Source organism: Muntiacus reevesi, chromosome 2 (assembly GCF_963930625.1).
Source record: "Muntiacus reevesi chromosome 2, mMunRee1.1, whole genome shotgun sequence".
Taxonomy (NCBI): Eukaryota; Metazoa; Chordata; class Mammalia; order Artiodactyla; family Cervidae; genus Muntiacus; species Muntiacus reevesi.
In genome coordinates this window covers 255,901,996-255,915,238 of record NC_089250.1, presented here as the reverse complement: position 1 = coordinate 255,915,238, position 13,243 = coordinate 255,901,996, and the positions used below count along the sequence as shown (strand labels likewise).

Genomic DNA, 13,243 nt, shown 5'->3' with positions numbered 1-13,243 from the left:
CCGCATTCTGAGACACTAGGTGTTCTGCTTCCTCTATTCTGGTATATAGTTTTACATTAGACAAGGTGACAAATAATGTAACAGAAGAGGCACTCTAAATTCAGAGGCAACTATGTTCCTGTCATTAAGGGAAGCCTACACTTGGTTGCTCAACAGTAAGGACTCCGCCTGCCAATGCAGGAGATCCAAGAGACATGGGTTTGATCCCTGGGTCAGGAAGATCCCCTGCAGAAGGAAATGGTAATCCACTCTAGTATCCTTGCCTGGAAAATCCCATGGACAGTGCCTGGCGGGCTGCAGTCCATGGAGTTGCTAAGAGTTGGACACAGCTGAGCACTTGGGACAAAAGTGCCTCTGCTTGCTCCCATACCCACCTCACCCCTGCCTTGGGCTGAGCACATAAAGGCAGCAGGCATCTATCTGCCTGCTCCTCAAGCTGGTGAACAAACTTGGATTACTTTCTTGGCATCTAACAAAGAAACCCACAATGAAATACAGTCATTATTCCAAAGGTTTTTTTTTTTATTTCAAATCCATTGAAAGAAATAAAATTATATTTAAAAAAATAGAGTTATCTCACAAACTGAGGAAAGCCAGGAACAAAAAGAACAAGTACTTTTTCCTGAGAGGCAGATCTAACAGCTACAGAATGGACTTTATTCCTTCCTAGCTTTTGTCAAACAAAAAATTTCTATTTCTAAGGCATCAAAAACACTCTGAGTGCCTTAACTGGGTTGTTCAGGTACAAAGCTTCACACCTTCTAATGGGGATTAAGAAACATCAAAAGCTGCTATGATTTCCTTTCTTTTAACCTCAAACATTAAAGTGTACATACTTCTACTTCTTTATGTAAATTTGAGAATTTCACACTCATGACCTGAATTTCAAAATTCTGGTCATGTTTTATTAAAATCTTACTACTTCTTGGTAAGAATGTCCAAAGTATGAGCTCACATCCCAGTAACTAAAAGCGGCCGGACAGCAGGAAGCACTGTTCATTGGCACCACCTGCAGCCAAGCCCAGTCAGAAAGCACCCACCCCGGAAGACTCAGATGCAGCTAGAAATTTATACTGAAGCCTAATTCCTAAACCACTAGACCTGCCAGCAAAGGCAGATCATATCCTAATGGTTCACACAAAACCTACAGAACAAAAAGTTACAAATCATTTACAATTCCCAAAGCTCTACACTTACCCATTCCCCACACTTGGTTTCCCTCCATTTTATACTGATAAACCTATCAAATGAAAAACTTTCATTCCCAAACACTTCAGTGAGACAGTCAAGACCATGGTTAACATCTTTTTACATTATGCATAAAACTGCACGGCTGCTTGTGCTAGTTCTTATTTGCATAGGTAAAAGGAAAGTCTGAATCAATTGTTCCAAAAGTTCCAATCTTATTTTCTTATTTGAAATAACCGAGTACATTCCTGATGATTTCCGTAAAGCTTCTTTTCCAAGATAGTTAGGTCACTTCATATAATGGGTAACAATAAATTCCATGTGGACATCCATTTCTGAAAGATACTGTTTAGTAAATAAAGAGATTAAAATGTCTGTAGTACCTCTTATAGATGCTTCAAGATTCAGGAGACCTAACTGCATCCCCAGTGAGGTGCTACTGAACATTCAGCAGGATTCTGGGGCATCTCCTAGTTATTTAAAACCTCTATCAACCTACAAGTTGATCAATACTCCAACCAAGGTGACCAATGTTGGACCCTAACTGCAACCCCTATCCTGTCTCCTGGCTCTCTCAGGTGTTAACCATCCTGGGACGGTGGCTCTCATGGGACAATACTGGGCTCATGTCACATGCAGAAGGGATTCCTGGCCTTTGTTAGTGGCTGTGCTGAGCCACAGGGCACTGTGATAGTCTTCTGCTGACCAGAAGGGCACAGACACCACTCCTCCATCAGTCTGAGGGTGCAACTTGAATTACATCCTGGTTAAAATGTCCCACGTTCTGGTATGAAACAACAGTGTGGCCTAAAATGACCAAGTTCAAATAAGACAGCTGGTAACTTTTTAAATCAGATGTGACTCAGTTTCTTGTCACCAGCCTGGGTCATCCAAAAACAAAAACTGAAAGAAGAAAAAAATAGACTTCCAACAAATTTGAGCTAGAACTGTGTTAAAGAAAGAAACAAGGGCAATCAAAACTACCAACACTGACATAATCCAGATCCTAGAGATTCCCATTCTAGTGACTGCCACTTTTTAGTCTCAACAAAAATATCAGTATCCTGAGTTTTATCAGTATTTTCTTGCTAAAATAATTTATGGGACATAAATGCATACAAATGAATAAAGAGTGGTACAAAAGTCTGGAAGAATATAGCTCACTAAGAAATGTCACAAAAACAATATAAAAAGATGTGTTTAAGTGAAATAAATTAACTGTTAAACCTTATACTTTCAAGTTTTCTTAGGTTATTATTTTGGGAAATTGCATGGAGTTGACAGTGTATTTTTCTAATAACCAGTTGGTTAAGGTCAAATACAAGTGATCCTTCACAAGAAATTTTTGCTTTCAAAATCCTCATCCCCACTGCAGTGTATCTGAACACAGAAGAAACTACCTGCTGAAATTAATATTCAAAATCCTAATCAGCAATTTGGGTGGACATAAACTGTTAAGATTCTTTGATTTTCTAACCAGGCTGTGCAAATGGTGTGAAAGAAAAAAAAGCTTACTAGCATCTGCAGAAACTAGAACTGATACAAAGTTTCTCTAAACCATTGTTTTTTTAATTTTAACAAAACAATGCCAATCCAATAACCCAAAGGTATCCCAAGAGTGTAATTCTAATATGCTTTGCTTTTACTTTTAAAAAACCTATTTGCTTCCTAAATGCTATTTCTATTTTTAAGCCAATTGGCTGCATATTGCCTTTAAAATGCAATGGGGTTTCTTTACGTAACTTGTCACCACTACTCAAAAAACTAGTACTTGTTGGGTAAAACAGTACTAATTAGGCTGAAACAGGGTTTATGCTATACATAAAATCACTCCAAATTATAAAGTGATTGGTTTCTATAGCCCTAAGCATTTTTAATACATAATTTAGAAACGAGTCACAAATAGATGAACAGAGATGGCATTCAGCTTTCTTTCATCCAATTAACCATATCCATTAAAACCAAGACTCTTCCGCACGACTTGCCAGTTCCCCATTCCTTTTGTCAACCTAAAAAAGAAACATTTTTTTGGGAAGTCAGCATTTATTAAGAACATCAAGTTTCCAGGGCAGGTTTTTTTTTTTTTTTTTAAAACCATATACCTTTAAAAGTGTTTTTTATCCCCACAAAAACGCTTATCATTTAAAATCAGATATTCAAGTTACACGGCTAACATTTTCAGCTAATCAGCTCTTCAAGGCTGACCCTAGAAAACAACCTTCAGTGGATCTCTGAATAATGGCGGTTCACTCTGATGCGAGAGGCATAGGCAGTCACACCTTGAATGTTCAAGTCCCAAGGTGTGAAGTCTGGAAAGGGTGGGCTCTACTGCCCTGCCTTATCAGGACTGGTCGTGTTTTCAGTGCTACTGGGTTGCACGTTATCTGCGAGGTTGTGTGCGTGCTCAAGGAACAAATCTTTCAGTACACTTAATTCCTTAGTCAGCAATTTAATTTTTGCTTCCAACCGTTCATTCTCTTCCTTGAGCTGATTGACTCTCTGCAGCGTATCCTGCGCTTTCTGCTTGCTTTTCAACCGGCTCTTTTTCACAGCCATGTTGTTCCTCTCCCGGCGCTGACGATACTCGTCACTGTTGCGATCCATGGGTGAGCTCTTTTTGCTCTGCTTGCTGGGAGGCACGGCTTTGCCTCCGCCCCCAGGGCCGGCGGGCACCAGTTGAGGAACCTGCTGTAAGCCGCTGGCATGAGCCTGAGTATGGATGACACTTATTCCGTTCACGCCCGGGGTGCTGTTCTGCTGCGATACCTTGCTCATTTGGGCACGCTCCCTTGTCAACACAGAACAAGCAGAAGGAAGACAAGGTGATCAATGGTTTCCACACTGAACTGCCAAGAAATCTTCACATGTACCTATTCAAGAAAAAAACTGCATTAAAATATTGGAGATGACAAGATCAAATGAGATCAAATTCGCATGTACTTCACAGCAGGCCAGTATTAACTGACCATGCTGAGAAGCGTCTATAACAACGGCCAACTGTTCCCCTGTTTCAGAAGTCTAAGTCATGTAATTCAGAGAAGTAAGTTAATACATAGGCACCACACGGCCAAATTTAACCCACCTGAATCCCTGAGGGGACTGCCCATCTGTGAGTGTTATCAAAAATGGGAGGAAAAAACAAAACAGTATCACTAATTAGGTAGCACATATGAATGACAGCACTTGGCAATCTGCAAGAGAGAAATGTGAGGTATTTGGTTTAAACACAGAAAATATGAGCTCAATTACAACAGGAGAGACACAGTGCAATAAAAGAGGGACAACGTTCAACTGTTGGTTCAGATCAAATCAGAAGGCCAGCGCAGAGCACCCAGGCCAGTCTCCTCAGGAACACCGCACTACCATCTCTGCGTGGTCCTTACTCTAACGTGCAGACTGAGCCAGCAAGGACTTAACTGTTCTCCCAAAGCGTATCTGTATGGGCTATTTTGAAAATGTGTTTTTTGGCTTGTTTTTATTTTCCTAATGACCTCAAATGATGGTAGTTTACAGAGATTTCCTAAGTTAGTTTCTTGGCTCATTGCGGAGCTCTGAGACACCCAGTTTGCTTCCCCATCTCACATCAAGCTTCCAGTGTTTTCCTAATTCTTGACATAACTAGTAAACACATCTAAACACTGTCACCCTGATACCACAAGGAGAGAAACAAAGGCCCTGATGATGCATCCAAGGAGGTGCAAGCTGGGAGTCAGGCTGAACCAAGAGCCAGGGCAGCAGCGGCCTGCACCCGCCTGACGCTGCTCAGACAACAGAGGACATGCCAAATCTGCAGCGCTGCCGGGAGAAACAAAGTCACAGCTTCAGAAACCAGTCACATTCGGATTACTCTGAATCCAAGCTGGTCCTAAAACTGCCTCAAGATGTGTCAAAAGCAGACCTAGCCTATCATCACGAGGCCACTTCAAGACAAACTGTCTAAGCTGAGTGAACTATGCCCACCAAGAAGTCACAGCACTGCTGGAAACTGAGGAAGCAGTGCTAGGAACCACAGAACTACCCCATTTTTTCACAAAACTGCATCAGTGTAAAAAACCTGAAGCCACAATTATGAACAGCTTCGAATGAGTACACCTCACAATTCTTAAGAAAAGCTTCGCCCAAACCTTTAGCGAGCCATTTCTGTATTGGGCTGTTTTTTTTAAAAGGCCATATATCATTGCTTTCCATTGTTTTTCAGGCCACACAGGCAGTCCTGAGCTAGAGGGTCATCTGTTCTCACTTCGGTACTAAGGAAACACCAAAAGCTTCCTTCCAAACCATGATGGATATCTACTCCAAGTTTATCTTCAGCAATGAATGTTTCACAATTTCCCTTGATAATTTATCATGCTGCCTATTTTTTCTTCAAAGTGGCAGTTGAGTATAATTTGCACCACACTTAGCATTAATAGTGTTACTGGCCATCTATACTATTGCTTATCTACTGGTCTAAAGTGAAGTGTTTACTCAACTTTTAAGAACTTGTTTAACACCTGTCCTGGGATTGTCTCAACAATCAATGATTATGTTCATCTATTTTTTATCTTCTATATACCAATTGGGTTTTTAGTCTTTAAAGCGAATCCCTAATAAACTCAGAGATAACAATAATCCAAAGAAGTAGAGACCAGGAACCAAGTCGATTCTCATCCTGGCTCGGACATCCCCCGTCCCACTCTGGACACACCCGTTTCCTCTCTGGGCCTTCCATCTCCCCCTCTGCAAAGGAGGAATGTAAAATGCCCTCCGACGCTGACAATATACCATGAACGTCAGTCACCAAAAACACTTATTACAGGCTCCAAACTTAGTGAGGTTCATGCCCGTTTTTGTTCTCAAAGACATCAGAACAAGGAAGGGCGCTTTCAATCTGACTCATCTTGCCAAGGTACTAGGCTGAATACAGCAGGCAAGGTTTTGAAAATGAGCCCTTGGCTTGTAAAACAAACAGTAATCATCTAACTGGTAAAAAATGTAAGAAAGGGAAACTGGGAGATTTAAAAAAAAAAAAAAAGGAGTTGTTTTTATTAAGTTCCCCAACCAAAGACAAGCCAAGAAAGTAATGCTCAAGGTGAAGAGTTATCCACGATGGAAAGGGGGTCAAAGAGCTAAATGGGGCTAAGACTTGCTCCAAATAGATTGTCAATTTTATTTTTCACACTGAGTAAAACAGCTACCTCTAAATGCTACATACAGTTTACAGTTCTGCAGTTTACACTGTTGTCTGTGCTTTTGTTTCTTTCACGAACATTTACTGAGCACCTACAATGGAAAATAAGCTTATTTCAAATCTGGATGTTCAACCCTAAATGAAAGTCTGGCTCCTACGTGGACAAATGCTACTCCAAAGTTCAGACTACAGGAAGCAGGGCGGCACCTTGCTCCCTGCTGTGAATCACTCCGGCAGGAAGCAGGAGAAAAACTGAAAAGCAGCAGTTCTCAGAAAAACAGTCCCTGAACCAGTGGCCTCAGCATCCCCCTGGTAGACATGCAAGTTCTCAGGCTGCCCCAGACGGAGGCATCAGCAGCTCTCGGAACAGGGCCAAGCAATCTACGTCTCAACAGGACCCCCGAGTGACTGAAGTTTGACAGCCACTGCCACAAACCAACTGCAGATCTTCAGAAAGATGGGCTGAGTGGGTACCACTTTTTAAATTCAAATTTCTTAAATCAAGTGACGTTCATTCAAAATCCGGGACACACTCAAATCAGGAAAACTCAAAATGTTAGAATGAGTAAAGCAAAATCAAAATTTTCTCAAGTTTCACTTGGGATAATAAATGTCTCAAGCCTTTTCCTAGCCCTCTTGTCATTTTTTTTTTCATATATATACAATGAGATATCCTTCCTCTCCTTCTTCCCAAATGAATGTTTACCTCCAATTTCCCCAGTCAAGATATACACTCCACAATATTCAGACATTTGTCCCTTGTTCCAAATCTGTTCAAACCATTGGTATTACTGGTATTCTGCCCAGATGTCTCCCCCAAAACCCCTCACTCCACCATCCCGCTCCATTCTATGCCACAGTCACCTCGGGCTGGCATCATCTCTCAGGGGCACAGCCTGCCTGCTCCAGCAGTGTTCCCTCCAGCCACTGTCTCCAGAGCAATCTAACACTCAAACCTGAGTGTGTCACAGCCTCCCTCTCACTGAAAATTCTTCTGTGGCTTCAACATACAGATCAAATCTCTTCAGGCCCAGTTCCCTTTCTCATTACCCCCCAACAATACTGGAAGTCAACATCACACCCCTAAATGGTCTGCCCTTTGTTCTTTGTGCTTTTGTCCAATTTGTTCCCCTAGTTTCTCTGTCAATGCCAGCTCCACAGTGTGGCTCCCTGTAGAATAAGCTAGAGGCAGGCCTCTGTCTTTATCATCATACGCCCAGCATCCAGTGGTGGTGCTCAAGAAACATTTGTTGAATACAGTCTCAAAAGGCTAAGAGAAAACATTTAAGTGTCTTATATAAAAATAAGATTCTCTAGCATTAAAATCTCTTAAAACAACCATAATTAAATTGAGTGCTACTAAGGTACACACAGCCTTATGATCCAAAGTTCCTGGTCTATCTTAAAGGAATACAGGAAAATAAAAACATTTGCTACTCTAGTCCCCAGCCTATACAGTGACGGTCATTCATGTCTGTTCTTTGCTTCATTCAGTTGAGAACCTTTATTTTCCACTTTGTCCAGTTACGTTTTTCCACAACCTCAAGTTCCTAGGCATACGTTGCCAGGGTCTGGCAACTCAGTACTACAAATGAAATGAAGGGAAGCTGTCAAACTTCACACACACCAGATGAGCAGGATTTCTACGAATTTGCCACGCTGGCTTCATGACCCAAAACAAGGGTCCACAAACGAGTATACTCCTTCAGGGAGTAGATAAGTGGTCCACTGGAGTATGAGAAGAAAATATCTCTTGTCTTTTTTTAATGTCATCTTTTTACTCTAGTTTTGGTGTCATTTAAAACACACATGAACTATTAATAACACACCACACTGTTTATAAATATACATCTTTTAGAGTCATGCTCTTTTTTCTTTTTACTGGTTGGTCTGGAAAACCAAAAAGGTAGGAGATCAATGTACCTATCAGCCTAAGAACCCACAGAAGCATCGGCTACCCTGGCCTAAGAACACACAATAAACATGGAATTGTGACTACCTGTGTTTACCATTTCTGTGATCAGGTGGGGCAATTTAAGGCCATAACACCAAATTCAGCCACATGAATTCTGCCCTATTCATCTTTACCTAGGACTCACCAGGTGCTGTTTAAATCCCTAGGGATGAAACTACCTGTCCAAGATCAGACAACTTTGCTGAGAGTTATGACATGATCTTGAGAACTTAACAGGATATTCTGGGGGTAAAGAAAAAAAAAAAAAAACACGAAGTTTTGGTTCCACCTATGTTTTTCAGGCAGGTATTAAAATGGCTGAATCTGCCAAGTGTGCCCACCAGAAGTAGGACTCAAGAAATTGAAAAGTTCTTCAGCTCACTAGCATCCTGTAATTATTTAGCCTTGTTTACACTAAGTTTCTCCAAAACAGTGAACCAACTTTAAGAATAGCTTATCCCAAATACTACTCAAGTAGTAACAGCTGACCAAATTTTAACTTTTAGTTACCAAGGGCTTTTAAAGGCTAAATTTCTTAGTAAAGCCAAGCCTCCATAGTATTTTATTTCAAATGTGTCTCTGAGCATCCCATATCCTACCTGAATTAAAGGGTAATCTCTTCAAACAAGAATTCAACTGACAGGGTATCCTGGGAGAGAGAACTACCAACTTTTGGGTAACCCACCAATGTTAAACACCCTTCTGAAACGGACACATTTTATGTAAGATGCTAGATGACAGCACAAACCTCAGATCAGAGGAAAGCCAAGCAATTAAACCTTCTGAAGAATAAAAACCCACAAGCTTACTTCGAAGAACAGATTATCCTTCCCCTCAAACATGCATTTCCATCCTCTCCGCCTAGACACCTCCGCTGGCAGTTTTCCTTACTGTGTTCCCTCCAAACACGCTAATGAAGCGCTTCATTTCTTGCCCTCCTCTTTCCTATTCAACGTGGTGGCTCTGCACGTTCATCCAACGTGTGCTCAACAGTTAACGCAGAATGTATACTCGAAGTACAGCTCCATAAGGAAGCACAATAATATCTGTGTAAAGTCATATATTTTAAACTCAACTGCTTTCCCTGCCTACTTTTCTACTAACTTCTGAACAAGATTCCCGACTGCCCCACACCGAGCAGTTTAGCACCTGGGAAATAATCCCAGGCGGCACTCAACAGGACGCGATCCACCTTCTGCTATTCTGGGAACACCCTGTATCCCCAGGGGCCAATACGAGCCTGGCTAGTCACACTGCGCGTTGCAGAAACAGAGGGCCGGGTTCTGGAGGGGGGCACAGCCGGGCTCGCATCCCGTCCGGGGCCGGCAGCAGGGGCGCCGGGGCAGCGCGGGGGTCGGCGGGTGGCGCCGCGGCGCTGGGCCGGGGCCAGGGATGAGCTCAGCGGCCCCGCCGAGTGTTGCCGGCAGGTTGCATCAGACGCCGCGCGGGGCCGCCGCCCGCGCCGCGGGCCGCGCGGGGCCTTCCCAGCAAGCCGGCCGCCCAGGGCCGGGCCGGGTCTCCTCGCGCTGGGGCCGCACCCACGCGAGCGGCCGGCGGCGCCGCGGCCTCCTCCTCCTCCTTCAGCCCGCCCGCGGCCTCCTTACCTGGCGCCTCCAGCCCGCCTGCTCCCAGGCGGCCTCCACTCCAAGCGGCCCCGCACGGCGCGGCCCGACCCGACCCAGGCCTCGCAGCCCGCGAGTCAGCCAGGAGGAGCGACGGTTACGAAACCGGCTGCCTCCGCCCGCTCCGCCGCCGCAGCCGCCACCACCACCGGCTTCCCCTCCTCGCCGGGTCCGCGCGCGCGGCCGCTGCCGTCATGACCAATGGGAGCGCCGCCTTGCGGGGGGCACGCCTTCCCCCCCGCGACGGGCAGGGCCACCAGCCAATTGCGGGAGGTCTAGGCGCGGGAGGCGGGCACGTGGCGAAGGCGTATCCCACGGCTCGGCGGGGCGGGCGGGGCTGGCGGAGAGGCTGCCCCGGGTTCCCCGGGCGAGTGCGCGGGGCGGCCCTCGGAGGGGTGGACTGCCGGCCGCGGGGAAGGTTCGGTGGGAGTTGGAGAACCGTAGCCTCGGGAAGGGAGCACCTGTCTTTGGAAAGCACAATTTCCTGAGATGATGTTTTGAATCACCGATTTCTGTTTTGGTTTCACCAGGTCCTCGGGGAGCCCCGCCTCGGCGTCGCTCCCGGGAACGGTTTCCCGGAACGGCCCACCAGGCTCGCCTCCTGGGACGCTGGGTGCCCGACGGACGCTTCACCGCTGACGGCCCGCACCACTCGGAGGGAGCCTGGAGAGAAGACCTGGACCTCAGGGCAGTGAAGGCAACTGCAAACTTGTTGAAAGACTAAGGGAGCAAAATTTCCCAACGTAGGATTAGTGTTGATGTCACATTGGTGCAGACTGTGGTTATGGGGGAATGCATTTCCACGATCCATTCCCTTGTGCTCTACTGTCCTCCAGGTGAACAGAGACGTGATCTCAAAAAATGGATGGCAGTCCATCCTTATTTATCTAAGACAATTCACAGGAGAATCTGAAAGGGTATCACGACCAGGAAGCAGCGCGCAGGGTGGAGGCAGATAGGTTTGATTGCTTCCTCTTTAGCACTTCTTATCGTCCAGAAACTGGAGTCTTTGAAAAAGGAAACGTTTCTACATCACCCAGGCCATGACACCAGCTCTCCGCATAAGACTGTTTCGAGGAATCAGTGAAGACATGATAAAATATTTGCAAAAAAATAAAGATTATAAAAATCAAAAAGAGAGGCAACTGCAAATGAGCACTGATAACCACAGAAGCACACTTGGTAGAATGACAGAATCATCAAAAACACTATGTTCTTTCACTTTGGCCCTTAGTGTTCTGAGTTGAAATTTCTTTGATCAAGATTTTAGCACTGTTAAAACTGGATTCAATTTTGTTGCTCACAAAACCATAACTTTACACCCACTCTTTCCTAATCACCTAAGAAACTGTATAAAAAATAAAGTATAGGTAGGTTCATGTATCCTCAGGTTTGCTAACCTCTCTGCCAAGCTGCTCCGGCATTCTCCGTGTCTGTCTGGGCAGGCCTTCCACATTCAGCAGGTCTAGTCAATGTCAAGGAGACTATTTATTTCCTCCTCAGCTGGTAGCTGGTAATTCTTTCTTCTACTCAGTTTACACGTTATTTATTTGGTGCCAACTATGTGCTAAGCTGTCAGGAATCAGCAATAAACAGTCCCTGTCCACTCGGAGCTTACACTTAGAAACTTTCAGTAATCACACAATTTTCTAATCACTTCTCACTGTTATTTTAAGAAGAAAGTACAAGATGCTGCAGAGACTATGAGAAGGGAATCAAACCTGGTCTGTGGGTTAGGGAAACCCTGTATGATGAATAGGATTTGCCTAAGTGGTACAGATAAAGGGAATGTGTCTTCAAGTCAGAGGATCTCGCTTATCTAAAAGTTTTGTGAATTTGCTGTCGTGTACGACTGTTTGAGACCCCATGGACTGTAGCCCGCCAGGCTCCTTTGTCCATGTGATTCTTCAGCCTAGAATACTGGAGTGGCTTGCCATGTCCTTCTCCAGGGGATCTTCCTCACCCAAGGATCAAACCCTGGTCTCTCGTATTGCAGGCAGACTCTTTACCCTCTGAGCCACTGAGGAATTCCGAAAGGTCTTGAGATGGGAGAAATTTAAAGCCAGAGTGACTGAAGCACAGTGCCCCAGAGGAGATTGATGAGATGGACAGGACCCTGTGGCCTGGGAAGTGTTCTGATTCTTACCGTAAGAGAGATGGGAATCCTCTGAAAGACTTGCTCTCATCGTAAGGAAATGAGGAGAGCCTGGTGGAGTTCTCTTTAGTTTGAGGAGATCCACCATACTGTTTCTTGCATGTCACAGGGACCCAAGCCACTACAACCAAAGAAAAATTTTGTGCATAGATCTCTGCCTCACTGATACTCAATACACAGTCTACAAATCCAGAGAATTTGTAAACAAGTAGTACCTTAAAATCCCCTCCAAAGGACTTGAGAAGTAAGACCTCCTGTAATTGAATGGGCCAATTACCTGAGAGCTACTGCGATTAACTACTTAGTTACCTAACAGGTGTGGACTCTAGTGTCAGGCTGTTCTGTTCACAGCCGCACCTCTTACTGGTTGTGTGACCTCAGGCCAATTACTTAACCTCTCTCTCTTCTGCAAATGGGGAGACCAACGATGCCTACCCAATAGAATTGCTGTGAGGATTGGAGTTGATAAAAGGGCCCTAAAACAGCCTGGCTGATACAACATTGTTGTTAGTGTTGTTTATTTGCTAAGTCGTGTCCGACTCTTTTGCAGCCACATAGACTTTAGCCCACCAAGTTCCTCTGTCCGTGGGATTTCCCAGGCAAGAATACTGGAGTGGCTGCCGTTTCCTTCTCCGGGGGATCTTCCCAACCCAGAGATTGAACCTGCATCTCCTACATTGGCAGGTGGATTCTTTACCACTGAGTCACCAGGGAAACCCCTGATACATGGTTCAGAAGTATCAGCTATTATTACCATGATGCTCATAACTGAATTATAAACCAGTTATATCCACAGAATTATAGTAAACTACAATACACTTCAAACCAAGGTCACCCTGTGCTTAATATTACTTTGATGATTCAGGCACTGAAATAGTCACAATATTGAAGGTGATGTTGACTCGATAGGGTATCTCAAAAGGCATTTTTTAAAGGATAATTCCCTTAGTTACCACATTTTATCATTTCATTTCTTTCCACAGAGTGGAAAAAAAGTTTAGTAATTTGAAATTTCTTAGTATTTGAAAGCCAGATCAATAGAGGTCTGCCATGGAAACTTAAGTATTTATCATAAATGTATCTTAAGTACTTAGAATAATATTTAAGTATGATAAATGTGTATCTGTAAAGTTTCTGAAGAATTAATATACCAA

General features: G+C 44.2%; 1 protein-coding gene across 2 annotated transcripts; it reads right to left on the bottom strand.

Moving 5' to 3' along the window:
* Positions 1–491: 491 nt before the first annotated feature.
* Positions 492–10,112, bottom strand: CEBPG (CCAAT enhancer binding protein gamma). 2 transcript variants are annotated; one of them, XM_065925766.1, is made up of 3 exons: positions 9,917–10,112; positions 6,383–6,450; positions 492–4,058 (listed from the first exon to the last, which is right to left on the bottom strand). In XM_065925766.1, the coding sequence occupies exon 3, from the start codon at positions 3,961–3,963 to the stop codon at positions 3,514–3,516; it is 450 nt and encodes a 149-aa protein (XP_065781838.1). In that variant the 5' UTR covers positions 3,964–4,058; positions 6,383–6,450; positions 9,917–10,112; the 3' UTR covers positions 492–3,513. The 2 variants fall into 2 exon arrangements, with proteins under 2 accessions (XP_065781838.1, XP_065781837.1); XM_065925765.1 differs by lacking the exon at positions 6,383–6,450.
* Between the last annotated feature and the right edge of the window lie 3,131 nt (positions 10,113–13,243).

Excerpts from the sequence above, each read along its gene's own strand:
- CEBPG (XM_065925766.1), bottom strand. The coding sequence starts at position 3,963 with ATGAGCAAGGTATCGCAGCAGAACAGCACCCCGGGCGTGAACGGAATA.